Source organism: Stylophora pistillata, chromosome 9 (genome assembly GCF_964205215.1).
Source record: "Stylophora pistillata chromosome 9, jaStyPist1.2, whole genome shotgun sequence".
Taxonomy (NCBI): domain Eukaryota; kingdom Metazoa; phylum Cnidaria; class Anthozoa; order Scleractinia; family Pocilloporidae; genus Stylophora; species Stylophora pistillata.
This window is the reverse complement of record NC_142527.1, coordinates 23,608,355-23,631,775: the sequence shown is the minus strand read 5'-3', so window position 1 is coordinate 23,631,775 and position 23,421 is coordinate 23,608,355. Positions and strand designations below refer to the sequence as shown.

The window sequence follows — 23,421 nt, the reverse complement described above, 5'->3', positions numbered from 1 at the left end:
CGTGAACTCTCTGATGCGACGTTTTTGTAGGGCGTAAACACACGACGACGATTGATTTCCTGACAAACTGGGTAATATGAGATAATATAAAGTATGAAACAACACGAAGTAACGCGCACAGCCTCAAGTGATCGATATACCGTATTTCCTTGAATAAGTGCCCACCCCTTGGCCATTCAAACTTGTAACTCTGAATAAGCGCGACACCGGAACCCTTTCTTTTTCAGCTTTCATAACATTTTAAACTTTTACTACCTTAGATGAATATGTTGGGAGAGATTCTTGCTTTAAGAGTTATATTACGCCGATGTATTATCTTTCCTTTTTATATGGCTGGCTTCGTAAGCGGTGCAAGATGCAGCGAATTCTGTGAGCTGATTGGCTATTAACCCTTGCTTATTTTTCGTTTTCTGCGGTGGCCAGCGTTGCAGCCATTTTGTCTTTGTGTAACCTGCAGGCAAGCTCTCGCTTGGCTCTTATCGCTTGGCTCAGGTTTGAGTTTTCCTGCTTGGTCAATAACGCATTACTGGATCTACCGCGCTCTATGTTAATTTCCAAACCACTCTAACGCACAGCGCTTGACTCAGTATTTAAAGTTGGTTTTTCGGAAAAAGTCAACGTCCCACCCCTCTCAAGAAGCTTTTAGAATATAAAAATTCAAGGACTTTCTAAGGATTGGTTAAATTCATTGGGGGACTTGCCCTGAAATTAACAGACTTGCAAGACAGTACGAACCCTGTTAAAGTTCAAGGGAGTTTAAACTTGTTCGTAACGTGTCATTAAACGAAAGTTGGTCTTTGTCTGTTTAAAAGCTTTGTCAGCTTGTTCAACATCTATCTTGATTTGAAAACAATTATTATTACCCCCGGTCTCTGTTTATTCACGATTTTAATCATCGTTGCGGAGGAGGTGGCGCAAAGAGATTTTCAACACCAGTGCGTTAATCACATCGTACCTATAATGTCTGTAATCTCTCGCAACTATCGAGAGGATTCCGGCACCAATATAGGTCATATGAAGGCCAGTGACAAAGAATCTTATGTGTACTGCATGAATATCGTTTAAAAAAACTGGAACAGTGTGTAAACTATAAATGCGACATAAAATACCAGTGAGAAAAAGCCGCCATGTATTGTGGACTCTGCGCTAAACAGCAAAAGAAATTATAGGTTGTAATACGCCGAGTTTATTCCCAACATAGTTAATCGATTAACTATGTTCCCAATAACTGGTAACCGGATGCTCAAAAATTACAGCACCAAGCGTCAGCTGTCAAAGATTCCGAACACAGCGGAAAAAAAGTCGTCGGTTCTGGAATTTACTTTGTTTCCGATCCGAAAACAAAAATCTGGTAAAATTGATTAGAAAACAAAACACTCAGGCCGCCAGTTAAATGTCGTAGTAAATAAGCGTCGCAGCCTATGTCAGTATTAATGAAGTTAACTAAATCCGCAAGCATTGACTAAGAAATGTTTCTTCGACGTGACTGTAACTGCCGCAACACACTCCGGGCGAGCGCTTTGTCTTGTCACTATTTTTAAGCGCCGGCCATGTACACTTTTTTCGGATACGGCTTCTTTAATTACCTTTTCACGCCATAGGATGATGACATGATTGTGTAAAAGTTGACGCCTCTATCAGATTAGGAGCGAAATACGATCAAAAATTTTACCCAAGCAAGCCACTGGTATCCAGCAGAGAATGCGGACTAAAAGTACGGATTCTCTGCTGGATACCTAGACTTTTTTTGGTTGCTAACGGCGTGAGGCTCGTTATGAGTCTTAGCCTTTTATCCCCGAAGATCTCTTAAAAAATTCTCCTTCCTGTCTGCCACACAATTCATAATTCACAATTCACAATTCATAAGATGATAATTAATATTAATAAGATGATAATTAATATTTGCATATCTTTCGAAACTATCAGCCTTTATTCATTAATATTTGCAAAATTTGTCGTAGGATCAACTGATAAACCCCCAATTGATATCTTTCTTTATTCTCATCACTTGTCCGCTTGATATCGTACACGGTATTGTAAGGGGAAATTCACAGGAGTGAAAAGGGTGAACTCCGCTCAGCGAAGCAGACATTTGAAATGATAGAAAGCTAACATAAACAGCTGCATGCAAACAATGAACACGAAATTAACTTTAGGGTTAGGTAAAGACGTTAATGAAAGCGTTTATTTATACAAAGCTCTATTAACCAAGATTTTAATATATAGACGAAATAAAGAAAAACGACCGAACCTTCGCACTTAAATTATCCTTCCTCTTTCCCTTCTCACAGTATGTACCAGCTACCTTGGATGAGAACAAGGGACCATTGAAGTCAGCTGGTATAAGTCAAATATTCATTTTCATTATTACACATTTCATTTTCCTCTTTTGCTGAGGAAATAGCGCAGTTCCGGGGGGATCCCTGGATCTCGAATATGGTGGCAGCCCGATACTTTGTAAGGGTTAAAAGCGGTTTAAAATAAAAACTACTCGAAAATAATTACCCAAAACACTGAGGTGATACGAGGAAACTAACACACACAAAGAAATCTTCCAATTCTACTTCTGCCGAGAAACAATGCCACTCGAACACACGATCATAGTTAGAGGGTATAAAAGGAATGATGACTTTCATGGCTAACAGTTAATTTCTTCCTGTCACGGTCAACAATAACGTCAGCCAAACCACTGCAATAAGGCTGTGACAAGTTCTCAGTCTTGGTTAAATGTCCTGATAACGGAATGAATATCAAATCGCTAGAAAGCGATCCACGGAAACGCAGCACAGGCTAAGCGTTCCATAAGCTTATTCTAGGCGGTTTGGGTCACATTCGACGACTGAATCAAACAACTAAAGGTGATCCAGATAGGGTCTATAACAAGTCCAACTAACAGGTGTGCTACGGACAGCGAGGCTAAGAATCGGTTAGAAATTATGAGAAAAGACTCATTTCTGTCGAACAACCACAACACAACTGCGTTTCCTGTTACAGCTGCTAAACCAGACAAGGAGAACCACAACGAAAGAAGGATCGATGCTTCCTTGCTTTTTGTACTTTCAACAGCCAGCATTCATGGCGATTCAATGAAAAAGGAGACCTGTAATTGAAGTGACTGTGGAGGCTGAATACAACTCGATAGAAGAAATTTTCTTCAAGGCCTTATAACTAGTTAGTCTGGTAAACCGTGGTAGATACTTTAGAGTTACCGTCGGCTATGTCGATGAGTTCTTCGCATTAAAATTTAAAACAAATTAAAAGTAATGATATGACTTTAAACTTTTCCCTTTTCAACTATATAATAACAAGGCATGAGTTTCGTATATGTAATCAAAGATATGAGGAATTTGAATAAAACAATACGGATTTTGCAAACAGATAGTTATCAAGCAGGGACGTGCTCAAAGCGCGAAATATTCATCTGCCAATTTCCGCATTTAACAAATAGTTTTTATGAGTAGAGCTTGCGTAGTCACTAAAACATGGAACGACCTACAACCACCTAAAACCACCTAAAACCATCTACAACCATCTACAACCACCTACAACCACCTCAAAAAATTCAACAAGCACCTACAACCACCTCAAAAACATCTACAACCACTCGCAAACAATCTAAAACCATCTAAAACAAGGTATAACTGTCTGAAATAAGGCGAGACGACAACATGTCACGTACATGAAATACGAGAATCGAACAAAACATCCACTCCCCCTCCCCCAAAAAAAAATCTTACTCTTACTCTTACTCTCCCTGGTCCCTTGCGTCATCAACCATTAAGCTTAACACAAACCTTCCACCGCACTGTCCTCATATGTTGGGAGGGCTGGGATATGAGTTTGATTTTGTTTCCTCTCTCTCTTGTGAAACTTATCGACAATTTGATTATAATTTAAGCAACAACTGATGGTTTGTGATTTTAAATTGTTTTAAAATCATGTTTAAAATGTCACATTACCAGTGATTACATATGGTGGGAAACCTGGAATATGTCTGGAAAATTTCATTTAGAATCTTAGCGGGAGCAAAACGTGGTCATGAGTCACCATTGCATAATTGTCACCATTCGTACAACTGCGAGCGGTATGAATGCAGGCACGATGGCGTTCTTACGAAAGGAAAATCCGGAAGGTACGTACAGTTCCTTCTTATTCATACTTTCTCTAAACTGCTTGAATTCCGCCTTTTCTCTTAAAATCCGTCTAGTTGTTATCTCCGCCAGCCCGATTGAAAGCCACGACGTTATATAACACCTAATGTGACTGTTTTTTAGCCATAGTGGTACTCAGTGATTCGGATGAAAACGAAGAGAATGAAGAAAAGAAAATTCCAAATAAAGTACGAAAGGTGAGTAACAAAAGCTGTTCACGGAGACTATTAATACATAGACTGTTCACAGTCCCCAATTTTCGCGTAATATCGTCGAGATCGAGCGCTGTGCGTTACGGGCTGCCATCTAGCAGGAGTGTCAAAACTACTAATCCCCGCCGCCTCTTTGGTACATTAAAATCATTCAAGGTTTTAACGGTAAGACGCACTATATCTCGACAAGTAATAGTTGACACTACAGCTGCCCCCGCTCTGTATATTGTCGTTAGTATTCTTGATCGTTGCGTAGCTTTTTGAAATATACCCATTCAAAATTAAGATTTTCTCACATATTCCATACACTTACAATAGGTGAGAGTAAAAAACAGGAAACGCGTAGTTTTATGCACTGGTTCAGTTCGATTTACGCAGCTTTGATCTGAAAGCATAATTTATTCTAAACCATAAGACAAAAATTAATTAGAAGTTTTATTTTTTCGCGATTTCTCTTTTACTTTCTACATACAATTCCTTTCATTTGCATGAGAGTAAGTCTGACAAATGAACGGATTTGATCAATTCACGTTCGCGCGTTCTAGCCTTTTTTAAAACTGTATTATTCCCGGAAGGACATCGGTGAGCAAGGAATAAGTTAGCACACAATAGCTGTGGTCACACTTCAGACTTTTTACCTGGGGAAATTGATTTTTTAAGTGCGACTGATTTTTCCCTTGGTAACTTACCTCAGGGAAATTTTATCGTCTGGGGCTTGGATATGTTTCGAGAACAATAGACTTTCCCTTGACAGCTACCCCAAAGCGATAGCTTGGGAAAAAGAAATACCTAGGTTGCTAGCCAATAGACACTCATCGGCGAAGGTCCTGATGACAGAACCGGACATAGCTCACGCGATGAAAAAAATTGGGGGGTACGGGTTGTCTACGTCTTCGCCTGTTTCACCTTGAGACATTGAATTAACGTAAGAAGTAACAGCGAGATAAAAGAAAAAAACGTCTCTTTGATCGGCTAGATCCTTGCGCATCTTGCTCTCTTGAATTTATGCTCCAAAAAATTCAACTGTGCGTGAAAACCTTGGAAGCCGATAGCGGTAGTGCGACTTTCCCAGAATTTTTTACTTAGGTAAAACAAACCCCGAGATTAATTTAACTCGTAAGATTTTTGATGAATTTGCCCTAGGTAAATCGGTTTTACCTTGGTAAAAGTCCGTAGTGTGACCACATCTAATATGATTGTCGGCGAATTCTGTAATCATCCATCGCTCTGCTAGTGATAATCTAGCCGTTAATTCACTCGTCTTGCTTGTTTGGGACTGAGTGTTATTCCCCCGAAGAGAGAGAAAGAGGACGCCTTCCATTCAACAAAAATTCCGGTTTGAAATTTCGGAAGTTCCACGTGCCCGATACATTCCGGTTGAATAGACCCGACCTAGGCCACTGCGCGTTTGGTTGGTTGTTGGTTTTGTAAGCAGGATAAAAGAGAGGGGTATTGGGACAACAATTTTGCCAAATGGAAAGGGACACTTCGGTCTCACGGATCGAAATGACCAGACCGATCAAGGTGGACCACCTCCTGAGCTGATCCCGAATATTCGGTTCGGACCAAACCTTCGATGTGTAAACAAAAATTTCCGGAATTTCGGGTTCAATGGAAAGCGCCCAGAATGTCCAATCAAAGATTTGTGAACTCGTGTCTGGCAAACTCTCCAAATGTTTACATATACACATAATCGTTTACAAGAAGCATACTGCCATTAAGTTTTGAAATCAGGAGAACGCTTCGAGCAGCCAAAGATGAACACTTGACACTTGCTGATTTGTTTAACGACTGACCATTATTGCCTGTTTCTGAGAACCATCATAACTGGATTCATGGAGACTTCTTTTGAGATTTAAAACCCGAAAATGAAGGAGGCAATTTGTTTTCTTTCCGGAAGCTGCTATCGATGGATGAGGCTACTACACAGGGAACCCATGCAAACCAAAGTGGGAGAAGCGGGGTCGAAGTTAGGCGTCAATTACCAGCCGCTGTTCGGGAAAATGAGCCCACACTCATCCCCCCCCTCCCCCCGGGAGGAGGAGGATCAAAGACCAGACCCGGAGACGGCGGAAACGGAGCCTATTTAAGTCTTTGACGGGCGCTTCCGAAGTTTATAACCCACTTAGATCCCCTAAAACATCATCAGACTTTTTCCATAAAGTTTGATTTTGAACTCGCCTCTTAAATGTAAACTTAAGACGGGTGGTACTGTTGGTAACGACATTTTTGACCAAATATTCATTAAATCGGAAAAACTGACTTTCTTTTTCATAGCCTCTTATTTAGTTGTACAAAGTTACGCCCACCGAGTGAAAGCAACGTTTCCGCGACTAATATAATTATTACAGTTCCTTATATTTCATTTTATACATAGATGGAAGAAGATACAGAAAACATGCCTCTGTTAATGGATAAAGACAAGTATGTAACTGTTTGACCTTGTTGTTACAGTAAGCCAAAACCGGGTCAGTATAAAGCACGAACTTGGTATAAAACTTTGGACTGGATATAAAACTGGCACTAGGTATATGAAATGCGGGCTAAAGACTGGGTAATAAGAACCGGACTGAGTTCTTTAGGCAGAATGCCTCGACGGGGATGCTCCTCGTCTCCACTGTCGTTTCCAGAAAATAAATATGTATCTATATAAATAGGACTGTGACTATGACTGTGAAAGTGGATAATCACGAACGTGTTAGGAACGTTTGTTTTAAAAATATAATGAAACGGAACTACTCACTCCCGTTTTCTTTGGACTGTCCATTAGATATCTCCTGTAAGTAGCCTAGACGACAGGCGTTTCGTTCGGGTACGCGAATGGCGTTTCTGCTCGAGCTACCCCCTCAGCAAAAGAACGCATAGCATTGGTTATTGCTTTTTCCAATCATATCCCATGAGATTTTCTATTCATTTTGTTCATTCATTCATTCATTCATGTCTTTATTTACTGTTTCATTTCTTTATTCAATCTTTTTTAATCATCATTCGTCAGTCACTTAGTATCCATAAAACCCTCATCTATACATGAGTCTCAAAAATGGGGTCCTCGGTGTGTAATAAATTACCACTTATCAAAACTAGGTTATTCAAACAGAAACTTATTGTTTTTTTCAGAAGCTTAAAAACAACAGAAGATATGGACCATTGTACTATCCTAAACATCCTACTTGAAAACCCGGAAGAATTAGATTTGAAACACAAGCCCTCTGCTATAAGGGAGGATAAGATTTTTACTCTCGATCAGAGGGTGATACCCATAGCTTCTGCAGAAGCAGATGATAACGGAGCATACCTTTCCAAAGGAAATGCAAAGCGCTACTACCAATACAGCAGTACTTCCGGGTCTCGTACAGTCCATTTGGAAAATGGGTTGTTCTTTGCCAATAGAAAAGCAGCGAAAGGCTACAAAAAGGATTATGTTCCGCCGGAGGAGGTTTATGAACTTACAAGACATTACAAAACGAACAAAGCCAACCCGTCATTTTCAAGGACTTTTGTCACAGTTAAAGCAGTCAATGAACGAGAACCAAAGCCTTGGTATTTGGTCATGTATAAGTGGGCAGGTGGAACTAAAGAGTTTATCTTACAGCGCCATGGTAACGCCATGAAACCTACGGTATCAGCCTATTTCCGGAAAGATCCTGTAGTTTCTGAGACGATTGACGAGTATCTAGACCAAGGACTGTCTATTGATAACATATACGCTACAATGTCAAAACAAGTTTGTCAAACTGTCAGTGAAACTATCTCAGGACCAAAAATGATAGAAAACCGAAAGTTCCACAAGAAAGCATCTGAAGAAACACGGGATACTGCTGAGAAGCACAGCGAAGCGGAATCGTTGATATCGAGCCTTAAGAGCGTACCAAGCATAAATACTGTGTCCTTTACGAAAACACAATACTCATGTGTAAACATTCCTGAACATGTGCTAGAGGATGTACACAGATTCTGTGTACTTGGGAACAGTATATTGCAAGTGGACACAACCTTCGAACTAGTTGATGGTTTGTGGCTTACAGACACCACTTTCAGTCACGAGGCCCTGATAAACCACCGAAATGGAAAGCACCCTGAATTTCCGGGCCCTAGTTTCTGGCACTTTAAGAAGGACCGCGAAACCTATCGCAGGTTTGCAGGTGAATTAGCCATTGCCAAGCCAGAACTACTTAAAATCAAGAAGGTTGGTCATGACCTCGACAAGGCAATAGCCAAAGGCATGACAGATATTTTTGAGGAGGCTCAAAACGTGTGGTGCACACAACACATGAAAGAACGAGATGCCCAAAAGCTGAAAACAATGGGATGTAACGAAAGCACACAGAGGAGAATTATGGCTGACATCTACGGATGTCAACAACAGATACTACTGGAAAACGGTCTAGCCGACTCAGAAGACCCAGCTGACTATGAAGCAAAGCTAGCGAGCTTGAAGGACGTCTGGGATGGCCTGGTCCCAGGTTTTTATGAATGGTTTGACAAGCACCGCTCTGAAAAATTCAAGACTTGCCTCATTTATTCAGCTCGCCAAGAACTTCGGCTAGGCGGGCGTTTCTATACCAACGGGCTTGAATTGAAGCATAAGCTACAAAAGAAACGCTTGCGGGAGAGCGAAGTGCCAAAAGAAGTTGCCAAAGTGACCGAAACACTGGAAGGTTGGACCAAGGAATTCTACGCAGAGGAGGAAAGGGCCCTAAGAGGTTTGGGAAAATATCGCCTTGCTCCTGGATATGAACACTTCCTGGTCGATCCCGTCGCCTGGAATAAATGGGGTCCCCAGCGACAGGCGCAGCATTTGTCTAGTTTTCGGCAATTCACACCCAAATCTTACAACACTTACAAGAAGCCGAGTGCTGCTGGTCTCAAGGCAGCTCCTTCAAAGAAAGTACGAAGATGCAATCTTCCAGAGCCGGAGCTATTTCTAACTAGAACAGATCCAGAGCCTCAAGTGGTGACTCCCTTGCGACTCTACAAAGGCGCCAATAATAATCAGTGGGAGGTAATTGTAACTCTTTTTCCCTTACTTTAACAATTTCAATTGTATGTTTATTAGTTTTAATTTTGGTTTTCGGTCCCTTTTTTAATTATCTAGCCATTCTATTTCAGGTAGTTTATTTGTGTGTATATTTGTGCTTTTTTTTCGTTTGTTGATTTGTTATTTTCGTCATCGTAATATTGGTCGTGTTGTGTTTCTCGCCAATTTTTTGGTAACACTGCAGCATAATATGAAATGGATACCTAGACGGCCCGTCATTATGGGAATCACGAGTAGGATGAAACAGGCCCTTGTCGTGAAAACCAATAGGTCCTTTTATGGAATAATGTAATTGACGGAAACCTTTTTTCTTGTAGGTTACAAAAAGCTCGTCGCAAGGTCCTGCGCTGGGTTTCTTTGACCCGGAAAGAATTACTGGAAAACAATACCAGTTGGTGAGCAGGGACGACCACAAACTTTGCCCCAAGACTGTACAACGATGCGAACAATGTAGGACAGCGTTTAATTTGACAGACAAGGTGATAGTGAAAAGTGTAGGAATTAGAGAACGTACTGAAAAGACAGGCAAAGTAGTCAAATACTCGGGTAATGTTTACTTCCATTACCTCAAACAATGTCTCAAGGAGTACGATCAAAACTTTTCTTTTTCTGCTATTACTGTGCCTGCCCGTACCCTTCCATTTCTTCCTGAAGGAGGGCAGGCGGTACTGGAAGCCAAAGGGCTCATTATAGAGAAGTAGGGCAGAAATCACCGACAGCCAGCGGTCAAATTTGCGGGCTCATGCCTGTTTTACATTTCTTTCAAAATATTGGCACAGAAATGTCAAAATTGTTGTTAAAAGTAAAGAATCAAGCTTTAAAGTATATTTTACATCTTTAAAGGCAATGTAAAAGCACCAAAAGCTTTCTTTCGTTAAAAAAAGAGTTGCGCATACCCATACGTTCTAGTCACGCTTGCTGTCACGGGTTGTCACGGACATCACACCATAGCCAGATAAAAAATACAATCGGAGGCTGCTATCTATGCAAAACAGCGGTTTTCCCACGTATAATGATATATTTCATGTAAGCTTTTCCGACTTTGATGTTCAAAAACGGCGGAATCTTGTTTTGTGCTGCAGAAGCGACAAAACTGTTCATGTCTTCGGCAATTTCGGGCGCCATTGGCTCGTAATTTCATCTGTATCTTTAACTTCTTGAGGAAATTTTTGGATGCAACATTCTGCCGTAGAAATCGTTTAAAATGAAAGATAATAGGCCCAAGTTTGTACCGCGACTTTCGCAGGTTTTCGGCCGCACCTTTCTCGTCTTTAATATTGGTAATTTTAGCTGATATACAGTGTTTGTATGGCGAGATACATGGCGCTGGCGTAATTTGCCGAGGAAACGAGAGTAAGGACCTCAAAACTACGCACAAAGTAGCCTCATTCTGCCACAATAACATAGCGACGTTCGCTGGTGTGAAAATCCTTTTCAGTTCATTGTAATTATTAAGAATTTCTCTCTCGCCATACAAATCCTTATTAGAGTCAGACATTTGTAAAGGTCATTAGGATCCGTAATGCGCATGCTTAGCGGCCATGCTGTCCTCAATTTCTGCCCATAATAATAATAATAATGTTTATTACTTATATTGCGCAGTCTAACATGCAGAAAAGATATGATCGAATGCGCATTACATTAATAGTGTCCCAAGGAGAGCGAGGAATTCACGGCCTTAGTGATGATAGGGAGAAGCGTATCGGACATGCCGACTACTAAATTGGTCGGCATAGGATCAAGTTGTAGATCAAGTTTCCCTTCCAGAAAAGTGAATGGAATTTTTTTTGTTGTTACAGTTCAAAATTAAGGAAATTGCGACTTGCATAAAAGTTGCCGAAGGCCGAATGGGCTATTGGCTCAGAGCCCATTCGGCTTGAGGAATAATTTGTAAATATTTGTTGGTTACAGTTCAAAGAAATTGCGACATGTCAAAAAAGTTGCAAACACTTTTAGTAAATACTGGGTTTATGAAAATGCATTAGATTTCCATTCTTGATTCGAAAATTACATGGGTATTACAATTAAAAAATTAGGAATTATAGCAACTAAGAATTATAGCAACTTGAATGAAAGTTGACAAAGGTTTAAGAAAACACATTTAGTCATACATGTATTTAGAAATATATGTCGGTTACAGTTCAAAAAGAAAGAAATTGGAACTTGAATCTAGGTTGCAAAGACTGAATTTTAACATTTGTGCTGAAGTCGAGCTAGCTTAGAACGGAATTAGCACGACATTTGAAACAGGCCTTATTTAAGATGGATGTGTATGTCGAGGTAGCGGATTTCATACACTTAGCACTGCAGCGTAAAGCAGATATTGCAATGTACTTTTGACATCGCAATTAAAAAGTTTATGGATATAACTCTACTGACTTTCAAGGCCAGGTTGATCGAAGCACGGTTAAGGTAACCCAGGGTTAGTGCAAATTAAATTGAAATCGTATATGAGAGCCTTAAAAGCACTTTCAGTATAATTCGTTTTTTAATACAATTTGACTGCATGCTCTGAAAAAAAAAAATAAAGAAAATTATCAGAGAAAATGCTTTTTAACAAGAGGAAAAGAAACCCCAGTCAAAATATAACCCTGCCTTCGCGCTAATCGGCGGAAAGCGGGGCCCGGCATATGTAACATCAGCATCATCTTTTAACAAATAAAATTTGATTTACATTGATGAACTTAGCGTCTTTTCTGCATTACAAATACCCTTTTCTTCAAGAATGCCTGCCGACCAACTTTCCCTGATCGCTTTCCAGACGTTTCAACTAGACGAATCTTTTTCTGGATTCGTCAGAGTTTCCATATTCGCTATTCGCAGGAGTGGGGAATTCGAAAAGACAGTGCGGTTACACTACACATATAGAATTCAAGATGACTATTATGACTGTATATAAAGTTTTAAACTTTAGTTTTGGGATTCAAAGTTTCCGGAAACACAAGCAAACCATGGTACATCGTTTTAACCAGTCTCTTCTACTTTCCAATCTTAGCCTTCAACCCCGGCCCACACTTTTCTCTACTAGCCTTTTTTTTTTTTTAGTCCTAGCCTCCCCCCCCCCCCTCCCCATTGTTTAGGGTGAACCAAGATGTAGTCTCTCGCAGAATCCACGTGTCTCATTTGTAGAGCCTGATTTTATACAACTATTAACCCGTTTACAGTTGCACGAATTAGAAAACATTATATAGTGATATTTGATGATTCTTTTCAGCAAAATGAATCAAAACGTTCTTACCAGTGACGGCCATTGGCGGGGAGGGCAGACCCGAATATGTGATCCAAATTTTTCGTTCCGTTTTAGCTCGTAAAGCACCAGCTACTCTAGACTGTGCCAGGCTCCAAGATAGTATGGTGGGGACGTATTTACAACGAGCAAAGCGAAAACAAGAAGCGGGCATATCCCATCACTCCCAAGAAGAGTTGGCTTCCAAAACATAATAAAGGTATATAAAAATCCAGGTAAATTACTTTAAATACAATCATTCACTTTTAAAATTTTTCAAATCATTTTTATTAATTTCGGCTCGTCTTACCCTGTTTTCTTCTGAATCAATTGCATTATAGATTTTATTTCAATAACATTTTTAACAATGATTACACCTACTAGTCTCCGTTTCCTTTGTCGTGACGCCGGGGAGTTTAGCCTTGCGTGATGAAACAGGAAACGGGTGTGAAAGACATTAGGGTTAATCTAAAGGAGTCACCGGGAATGTACAAACATATTTGGTGGATGATAAACAGATGCTAAGAAAATTAACTTGTCCTTAGGAATGTAATCCGCCACCTCAGAACAAAACAGCAGTGAGGCACACTCCGAGAGAGAGAGAAACCCTACCTTGTGCTATTATGTAAACAAATGAAACGTGAACCAAAACGTCTCACTGGTACCCAGGGTAGAAAAAGCTAAATCAAGTAAGTCTTTCGACTACGAGTTTTTTATTTTATTTTATTATTTTTTGTGACTTGATAGTTCATTTTGTAAAGTTCTTTAATTATTCTTCTATTATACTTAGCATGATCTCGTATTTCATTTCGTGACTTAAGCCAATGGTTACAAGGGACCAGGGAGAGTAAGATATTTTTGGGGGGGGGGAGTGGATGTTTTGTTCGATTCTCGTATTTCATGTACGTGACATGTCGTCTCGCCTTATTTCAGACATTTATACCTTGTTTTAGATGGTTTTAGATTGTTTGCGAGTGGTTGTAGATGTTTTTGAGGTGGTTGTAGGTGGTTGTTGAATTTTTTTGAGGTGGTTGTAGGTTGTTGTAGATGGTTTTAGGTGGTTTTAGGTGGTTTTAGGTGGTTGTAGGTGGTTGTAGGTCGTTCCATGTGACTACGGTAGAGCTTGTCTTCTGAAACTCTTTCGACTCGCTTGCTCCCCAGAAACATCCAGAAACTGCCAACTTGGTGGAAACATTTAACAAATTGATAAACTGTGCGAATTATTTTCCTCTTTTAATTTCTCCTGAAGATTGCTGGCAGTTATGTTATTCTATGCTAATGTGTGTATCAAGTCTATATCATATTTACTTGACGGCATATTTGGTTTCCATGTTTTGCTTTTATTTGAGGTTCTCCAGGGAGCTTTTAGGGACTCATGACAGTTTTTGTCCATTCAGCCTTAGGAGGTGACAAGCTACAGGTCAACTTGTCATAAAATCTATTAATATTCTAGGACTGAAAAACTTCAGGTCCTCTCCCTTGGGCCCGTTCCTAGTTTGACTGAGTGGTCGCTTCTCTCAGAGTAGAATTGTATCGCTAATTTTCTGTGAAGCGTGATAAGAAATCCGTGTTTATCACAAATTTTTCAGCATGAATTAAAGAGTTCCTCAGACAATCACAGCATGACTTGAAGACCAGCTTTATTATTCAAATTCCAAGTTGCAGGCCACCTCAAAGCTCCCCGAGGCAAATGTCTGCTTGTAGCGCATGGGAATAGCCAGGCCTCGCTACTGGATGAGTGTGTATTGACCAATCAATGCAATAGAAAAACGTTTGTAAAACACTTTTTGCTGCTCATGAAATAGAAAGGTACTAAGAATTAGTAATTAGTTTCGTATTTGCAAGACAATGAAGACTTCCTTTGAACTTTCAGACCCTATGCTGTCAGTCTGCACATGAAAGATAAAAGAAACCTAGGGATATTAGCATATAAAAGCACTTTATTAAAAATTTTCTACCACAAACGTAAACCAGACCCAAATAATTTTGATTACAAGAGAATTAAAATAAGATGGTTGTACCTTGCCCGTTTAATTTATGTATTTATGTCACTTATTGATTGGTTATTCATTCTTCCGTTGATCAAATTTAATTTATTTCTTGTGTGATAAACTGTCTAGTCATTTACCTGTGCGTTCCTTTTTATCATTTTAGATCATCTCGCTGAAAAAGAGGCTTCTGGCGACAATCTCTATGTTTGAGATTGAATAACTTTTAGCCTTGTAATTTTTAAAACTGTTGCACTTGAGGTTGCCAAAAACTGACTCTGCCACCTTGCAGCATGCGCGGCAGGGGAGGGCTTTGGAGTAGAAAGAGATGATGGTTATCTTCTTCATTTTGCTCTCTAGAAATCAAGTCCTTGTCAGGTGAGCCTTGAATTTGTTCACTTTTGAAAATGCCCAGGAGCATTTGATAATTTGAATATCCGGATTAGGAACTTTCTGAAAGAACCTCCTGTCACCGGAGCAGCTGCATCTTAGAGGAGACTTTGTTGTTAGTTATTGTCAGACGTTTGAATATATACGAAATCATTTTGATCGTGAGTTTCTTTTTTATCGTTGATAAAAGGCAAAGGAAGAGTGAGATGCAAGTAAGAATTTCGCAACATTTTCTAGAGAGGCATTGTTGTATCCAACTCTCACCGTTCACCGTTTTCAGAGAGTTAAAATTTTCAGACTTACGAACAACACGACGTGCATGACGGTCATTAAAAAGCCATATATTTGTATTAGAGGAATATGATGATTCATGAAAAAACAGTTCAGTTCTAAGCATTTTAAGCATTCCTAAGTTTACTTTCTTTTCTCTAGCTGTAGCTTTGCACCATCTTACCATGAATGAAAGTAATTCGGACGAACATCTCAGCATTACAGCCTCCATCTTTCTGACAGCGTGGTTTTCCTTGTCAAGTTTTGTAGCTGTAACTGGAAACGCAGTCGTGTTGTGGCTGTTCTACAAAAACGAGTTTTTACGGACAATTTCCAACCGCTATTTAGCTTCACTTTCTGTTGCAGACTTTTCTGTCGGGTTTTTTGTAGACCCTGTGTGGCTCGCTAGCAGATGTTGGATCCAGCCACCTCTTCACACCATGTTGTTGGAAGTTATACAAGTGTTGTGGATTCACACAACCGCCACCACTACTTTTAACATTTGCTGTGTCTCTGTCGACCGGTTTATTGCGATCCGGTTTCCTTTCCGTTATCAGGATTTTGTAACCGTGAAAAGGTGTTACGCGGTTATCGTTTTAGTTTGGTTAAGTTCGTCAGTTCTTTCCTTTTCAACATTCTTTCTAGACGGTTCAAAAAAAGAGATGTTTTTGTCTTTAACATGCATTATCTATGTTATATCATTATTAGTTGTCTCTTTTTGCTATGTTAGTATTTTCAAGGCTGCCAGAAAACAATTCACACGAATTATCGCTCAGGAAAGTCCTCGAAACTGCGACAAAAATATTAGAGTTCTTGCTGTGCAAAATTTGAAAGCTTTAAAAACAATCGGTTTTGTTTTGGGTGCTTGCATATTCACGTGGATGCCCAGTTTAGTTCTGATCATAGTTGACTGTCACTACATCCTAACCAAAGACGAGAGTAAAATTCGTAAATTATTCTATGTTGTATGGCCTTGGGTTGATGCAATCGCTTTTACATCATCAGCGATCAACCCATTGATATATTACTTAAGAAATGAAGACTTTCGTCGAGCCTTTCGCCGCACCTTCCATTGCCTGCCCTGTCTTCACTTGGAAAATTCACCTGCTATTGGTTTGAAATCAGAAAAAAACAGGATGGAACGAAACGGTGAGACAACTGGACAACTCGAAAGTCAACAGAAAGAACAGTAAAGACAACTCAAACGAAAGAGTCCTCCTCCTAATCACAAACCTTTAATGACATAATGGAACATCTGAATGAGAATTCTCTTTTCCTGTTAAAAATAGAAGACTTTAGTTAAATATCATTAAAACGTTTTGTATCTCGTTATTTCAAACAAGCTTTGCTCGACAAGAATACTTTTTTTTTCCGTGACTGATCAGTCATGAGCACCTGTCCCTTTGAGAGCTGCTCATAGCTCAGTTTGGTCATTTATTCTGGTCAAGTGTTTTGCAATTGAACTCAGTTCTTTTTAAATCGGTTTAATCCATGAATCAAAGCCCGAACCATTTCATTAAGTGGGCCGTTTCCAAAGCGCAGAGATCCGTGAAAAAAAATCACATAAAATCAATAAAACTTGGTTTATCTTCCATGTTTTTGTTCTAAGGGAATTAGAACTACTGAAGTTACGGGTCAATTTTCCGTAAAATCAATACATATTCTAGGACTGAAAAATATCGGATCCTCTAAATTGAGCCCGTCCCTTGTTTTAATCGGCAATAGGAGCTATTTGGTCGCTTTCCTCAGAGAAAAATTGTAATCGCTGATTTTCTGATAGTAAGTAAGTAAGTAAAGACTATTTCGTGAGGGTTAACACGAAATGAGCCTGAGCTAAAAAAACTTGTGGCCCTCTGAATAATAAGTAAAATAAATAATAAAATAATAAATTAGTATACTAAGCTATAAAAATACGAGGTAAAAAAAAGCTAAAGAATACAGATACTTTAGAATCTACTGAACTTTTTAAAAGTTAAAATATAGCATTATAATCATGTCACAATTCATCAAGTAACTTAAATAAGAAAGTGACTCAAGATTCTGCTGTCGGTTTAAAAACTTCATTCCACATTGCTTATTTTAAAAGAATTCACTGAATCCCTTAGCCTTACAGGTAAAGATAAACTGTTCCATGCTTTGCAAGTTGTGACGGTGAAAGTTCTACCTCCTTCTGTTTCGCGATTATAACTTGGAGAGGTTAGGTTAAAGTTACATTATCTGGTTTGTCTACTGTGGATGTTACTGTTGAGTAGATTAGATGTTACTGTTAAGTAGACTGTTTAGATAAATAGGGACGTCACCTTGTAATCGCTTATAAGCAAAGATAAATTTAGATATTTAAGCGTCTTTATTAAAAGGCAACCATTTCAGCCGATTAAACAAGGGAACTAATGGTGCTCGTTGTTGGAGCTTCAGGACCTGTCCAGGGCTTTCTTATCATAATTAGTCCAGAGGACACTTGCATAATCAATTACTGGCCTCATCAAATCATTGTGATAAAGTAATCTATGTTTAAGGGGAAGATAATTAATAATTTTCTTTAACACGCCGATGGGCTGAGTACATTTCTTACAAACAGTCGTAATATGCTAAGAGAAAGATAGGTCTCCATCAATCTCAAGTCCTAGTGGCTTAAAGCTCACAACGTTAGTTAACAAAGTGCCATTGCAAGTAATCTCAGGGTTATTGTTTGGTTTGGTTGAGAGTCGCTTCCCTTCACGGTGAGGACCTTGGTCTTTTTTTTAGTTGAGTGGAAGCCTGTTGACCAATGCCCAGATTCCTGCAGTCTTCCCGTGCTGCCACAATCTGCTGACGATGTGATTTGTTGTATTGTCTGCGTAAAGATCGATTTCAAGGGAGCTGACATGAATTGGCAGGTCATTAATGAAAACTGCGAAAAACAAGGGGCCGAGTATACTACCCTGAGGAACCTCATGTTTCATAAGCGCCATGTCTGAGACGCCATGTCTGAGACGCATGAAATATCTGAGACGCCATGTCTGAGACGCATGAAATGTCTGAGACGCCATGTCTGAGACGCATGAAATGTCTGAGACGCCATGTCTGAGACGCATGAAATGTCTGAGACGCCATGTCTGATGCATGTCTGATGCATGCAAAGAGTTCTTCAAACACTCACAGCATGAGTTTAGCACCAACTATATTTTTCAAATTGAATTTTTCAGGCCACCTTAAAGCTCTCCGAGGCAACTATCTTTTTAGGGTACCTGTGAATTTCTAAGCCCAGTTACTGGATGTAAGAAAATTGACCAACCAACGTAATCGTGATGGCAACGGATAGAATACAAAGATTGATTTTTGCAACTCACAAACTACAGAGAGGAAATAATTACTAATTTATTTCATGTATGCAACGCAGTTAAGACTTTCCGGCGAATTTGCCAACTCCATGACTCGTTCTCAATATGAGTATGACAAGTATGAAAAGAAACCTATGGAAATAGGTTTATGTTATAAACGTAAACCATGTTATGTAGCTAGGAAAGCTTGATAACAAGAGACTTCTTTAGGAGTGGAATCTTTTAGTTGAAGGGACACCGGCATGAGAATTCTAGATAGTCCTTTGTCCAATCGATTTATGATTTTTTGGTAGAAAGAATTGTTTACCATGATAATGATGATTATGACAATGAAAATCAATGAATCAAAACGTACTACGTTGATGAAGATGAAGTTGTGAAAATAGAGAGAGCTAGATAAAAAGAAAGAATAACACGTGAGTAAGCCATCCTGCTTGACTGGTGGAAATAAATCTCACTTAAATCACCCTTCCCCTTTCCCTCCTCGTTATGTACCAGCAACCTTAGATAGGAACAAGGGATCTTTCATGACAACTGGTGTGAGTTAAATCTTTCTTTCTCATCACTACATATTTAATTTTTTTTTTCGTTGAAAAAAAAAAGGCTGCAAGGGGGGGGGGGAAGGAAGGGACTCCGTTGACTTCAAATATGGCAGTAGACCCTATAAGTTTGAAGGCTTCATAGGTAGTTATAAAGAAAACCTACTTGAGAAATGATCACCTGAAACATTACTCAAGCGGTGATATGAAAAAACTAACGCGGAAAGAAATCCTAAAACGAGTCTCTTACTGAGCTCAAAAACCAATGCCACTCACACACGCGGTTATAATTAGCGCCGGTTGCCGGCGAACTTAAAATTTAAAAGCATAGTCTGATCACGCGAGCCGTTCCGTTCAATTTTCGTACAGAGGGCAGCACAGGTGGCCCAAGCTCTGTCACAGGTTCTTTCACAGTGAATAATTAAAGAGTTTATATAGTGGTTTAGTTGAACTTGCTCTTGAGCTTCGTAAATGTAAAGTTGTGTGAAATGATCAAAGAAATAAAGTCTCATCTTCGTGGAGAGTAGTCTGTGTTGTTCTCCTCGCGATTTGAGGCCGTTTTGATGTGTTTTAGCTTGACGCCCTAAATTACCGTGCATAAAGTACGGGAAGGTCGGAAACTTCTGTTGACACATGCTCGCCAAAATCGCTCGAAAACAACACTCAAATACTTTCCCTCGAATCAAAACTCGGCAGCACGAAAGCCAAATAGTTGCCCTTTAAGTTCACCGAAAAAAATCTCACAAAAGTCGGTTTGTCGAGCAACCAATCCAGCGAGAATTTCAAATTAACGGCCGTTCGGAATTCTTCTAATACGTGGAAGGAACTTCTTGTGCAGCTGAGAGACCGTTACTGCGCGGTCAACCTGGAACCTAGTCAAATCTCTCTCAACGGGTCCTCCTCATAGTCTTCTAACACCAACTCTTCACACATACTAAGGTACCCCGGGTAAACCTCATCGACTTGACTAGATCGTCGTTACTGTCCATCTTCACTGTTTTCAGTGGATTTTTACAAATATCCTCTTACCCGGGGTTTTCATTGAACAGGATGATTCAAATGAAGCGCGACTGTGGAGGCTGAGTACAACTCGATAGAAGGAATTTGTCATCACGGTCTTGTAATATTCATATAGTAAACCGTGGTAGATACTTCTGATGCCGCTAGCGATATCGATCAGTCCTTCGCACTAAAATTTAAAACAAATGTAAAGATTTGAATTTAAAATTTTCTCGTGACTCAGTCACTTACAAAGCGTGACTGTCGTATATGCGATCAAAGATGTGGAAATTTGAATAAAACAGCATGGACATCGGATACAGCTGGTAACCACAACGCGCAAGACTTTCGATTATCAATTACAAAGACTCACGGTATTTAACAAATAGCTTTTATTAGCAGAGCTTGTATTTTGAAACTCTTTCGACTCGCTTTCTTCGTAGATATGTCCAGCCACTGCAAACTTGATGAAAACATTTTACAAATTGATAAACTGTACGAATCATTTTCCCCTTTTCTCCTGAGTTCTATGCTAATGTGCATATTATATTTGCTATGACGCGCGGGACATTAAATTTCCATGCTATGCTCTTATTCGAAATTTCGCAAGTAGCTTTTTGTCCGCATGACAGTTCTTGTCCATTCAGCTTTAGCAGGTGACAATCTACGGCTACGGGTTAGCTTGTCATAAGATTAATAAATATTATAGGAGTGACAAGCTTTGGAACCTCTACACTCAGCCCATTCCGTCCTAGTTTGGCTCAACAGTATGAGCAACATGGTCGCTTCTCCCAGAGAAAAAGTTTACTGCTTATTTTCTATTGGACGTGTTAAGAGTTCCGTTCTTATAACACTTTGTCAACGTGAATTGAAGAGTCCTTGAAGCACTCATGGACGCCTTGAAGTCCAGTTATATCATTCACATAGAAATTTACAAGCCACCTCAAAATTTATCAAGGCAACGGTCTGTTTACAATCGATGTAACTTTCGAGGCCCCGTTGCTGAGTGCATGAAAAAAATAAACCAATCAACTCACGATTATGAAAAACCGAAAACCGCATCTGACATTAAATCCAAAAACCCATTGGCTTTTTTGACCAAAACCGAAAACCAGTGCTAAAAAGCGGAAAATCCGTAAACCGCAATAAACAAAAAACCGAAAAACCGAAGTATTGTTGGCACAAAAACTGAAAATCCGCTCTAAAACCGCAAAACCAAAAATCCCAATGCCTCTCTCGAACAGAACAACAAACATAATGACGCAAGCATACAAATACACTTTGTGGAAATCCATATGAGCGTATACCAGACAAAAGAAAGTTTTAATTTGATTACAAGAGACTTCTTGAAGTAGCCCTTCCAAGTGGGCAGTCCTATGTCCGATCAATTTATGTATTGTTGCTCACTTTTGTGATAAGTGTTTAAATGCATTTTATTTGTTAACCAGGAGCTGTTAATGATTTGAATATGCGGAATTAAGAGCTTTCTCTAGGAACTTCAGGTCAAGCAACTGCATCTTAGAGAAAACTCTGTGAACAGTTCCCTTTAGGCTTTTGAATTTAAGCGAAATGAAATGTAACAGTGAGCTTCTCATTTTTGTTAATGACATGCAAAGGAAGATTAAGATGAAGAGAGGAGTTTTAAGAGAAATTTTTAAAGGGGGTAATGTTAATTTCATTTTTTTCGCCGTTTTCGGAGACTTAAAAGTTTAGACTTCAGACCAAGAAGACCTACCTGTCAAAAAAAAAAGCATATCTACATAAAAGAAACATGATGATTCATGCAAAACATTTCAGTTTCAGTAAAATCTATTTTGTTTGTAAAGAGGACAGGAAAATTTTTAAGCATTTTCCAAGTTTACTTTCTATCTTCTGCTGTGGCTCTACACCATCTAACCATGAACGAGAGCCGCCCAAACGAGCACCTCAGCAGTGAAGCGTCCATCGCCCTATCATTGTGGTTCGCCTTGTCCAGTTTTGCAGCTGTGACTGGAAACGCAATTGTGTTATGGTTGTTATACAAAAACGAGACTTTACAAACAATTTCCAACCGATATTTAGCCTCACTGTCAGTTGCAGACCTTTCAGTCGGGCTTGTTGTAGACCCTCTCTGGATCGTCACCAGATGTTGGATTCAGCCACCTTTGTACACCATGTTGTCGGACGTCTTACACGTGTTGTGGGTTCATACAGCGACCGCCACTACTTTCAACATCTGCTGTGTTTCAATCAACCGGTTTATTGCGATTCGGTTTCCTCTCCGTTATCAGGAGATTGTAACCAAGAGACGATGTTACACAGTGATCATATTGGTTTGGTTAAGTTCATTGAGTCTTTCTGCTTCAACATTATTTATGATTGGTAAATTAAACGTAGTGAGTTATTTGTCTTATACATGCATTATCTATGTTGCTCCATTATTAGTTGTCTCTTTTTGCTATATTAGTATTTTCAAGGCTGCCAGTGAACAATACAAACGAACGATAACGCGGGAAAATTTCCGCAACTGCGATGGAAATATTAGAGTTCTTGCTGTACAAAATTTTATAGCTATAAAAACAATCGGTTTTGTTTTAGGTGTATGCATCATCACATGGATGCCCAGTTTAGGTCTGTTATCAGTTGTATGTTACTACGTCCTAACCAAAGACAAAAGTAAAATTCATGAATTGTTCTATGTTGTATGGCCTTGGGTTGATGCAATCGCTTTTACTTTGTCAGCGATCAACCCTTTGATATATTATTTCCGAAATGACGACTTTCGCCGAGCCTTTCGCCGTACCTTCCATCGGTGGCCCTTTGGTCATGTGGACAATTCACCTGCTATTGGTTTAAATTCAGAAAAAAAAAAAAAAAGGATGGTACGAAATGATGAGACAACTGGCAATCTGGCAAGTTAACAGAAAGTGCAGTAAAGACAACTCAAACCAATACTCCTCTGCCTAACCACAAACCTGGTCAGCCTCCATAAACATAACGGAAATTCCGAACAATTGTATGTTTTCAGTACTTTAATGTCATTAAAACACTACATTAGATATCGTTTAACTTGTTTTATCTTCCTTGTTTATCTCAGTGATTTAAAACGACTTAAACTTCTGGACAATTGGTCGTAAAATCAATGCAATTGATTTTAATAATAAAGATATTATATCCTCTTACTTGGGCCCGTTGCTAGTTTGACTCAGCGGTAGGAGCAGCGTGGTCGCTTAGTTTTCTGAGAGCAAAATATTATCGCTTAGTTTCTATGAAGTATGCAGATAGCTCTCCACAACTCAGAGGATGAGT

General features: G+C 39.4%; 2 protein-coding genes and 1 pseudogene across 2 annotated transcripts; all 3 read left to right on the top strand.

Moving 5' to 3' along the window:
• The first annotated feature begins 3,459 nt into the window (after positions 1-3,459).
• On the top strand, positions 3,460-12,080 carry LOC148723884 (uncharacterized). The gene is made up of 5 exons (XM_088732948.1): positions 3,460-4,132; positions 4,275-4,348; positions 6,741-6,787; positions 7,481-9,365; positions 9,719-12,080. Exons 1-5 carry the CDS (start codon positions 4,039-4,041, stop codon positions 10,100-10,102), a joined length of 2,484 nt encoding a protein of 827 aa, XP_088589074.1. The 5' UTR covers positions 3,460-4,038; the 3' UTR covers positions 10,103-12,080.
• Positions 12,081-15,460: 3,380 nt separating this feature from the next.
• On the top strand, positions 15,461-16,867 carry LOC111339007 (beta-1 adrenergic receptor-like). Its single transcript, XM_022945582.2, has one exon. The coding sequence runs from the start codon at positions 15,461-15,463 to the stop codon at positions 16,466-16,468; it is 1,008 nt and encodes a 335-aa protein (XP_022801317.2). The 3' UTR covers positions 16,469-16,867.
• A 5,036-nt stretch (positions 16,868-21,903) lies between these two features.
• LOC111339008 (beta-1 adrenergic receptor-like) lies at positions 21,904-23,181 on the top strand (annotated as a pseudogene).
• Positions 23,182-23,421: the final 240 nt, after the last annotated feature.

Bases quoted from the DNA above. Each gene is read 5' to 3' on its own strand.
- LOC148723884 (XM_088732948.1), top strand. From the start codon at position 4,039: ATGAGTCACCATTGCATAATTGTCACCATTCGTACAACTGCGAGCGGT. The intron at 6,788-7,480 runs GTATGTAACTGT...TGTTTTTTTCAG, and splicing joins CTGTTAATGGATAAAGACAA to AAGCTTAAAAACAACAGAAG. The intron at 9,366-9,718 runs GTAATTGTAACT...TTTTTCTTGTAG, and splicing joins CCAATAATAATCAGTGGGAG to GTTACAAAAAGCTCGTCGCA.
- LOC111339007 (XM_022945582.2), top strand. From the start codon at position 15,461: ATGAATGAAAGTAATTCGGACGAACATCTCAGCATTACAGCCTCCATC.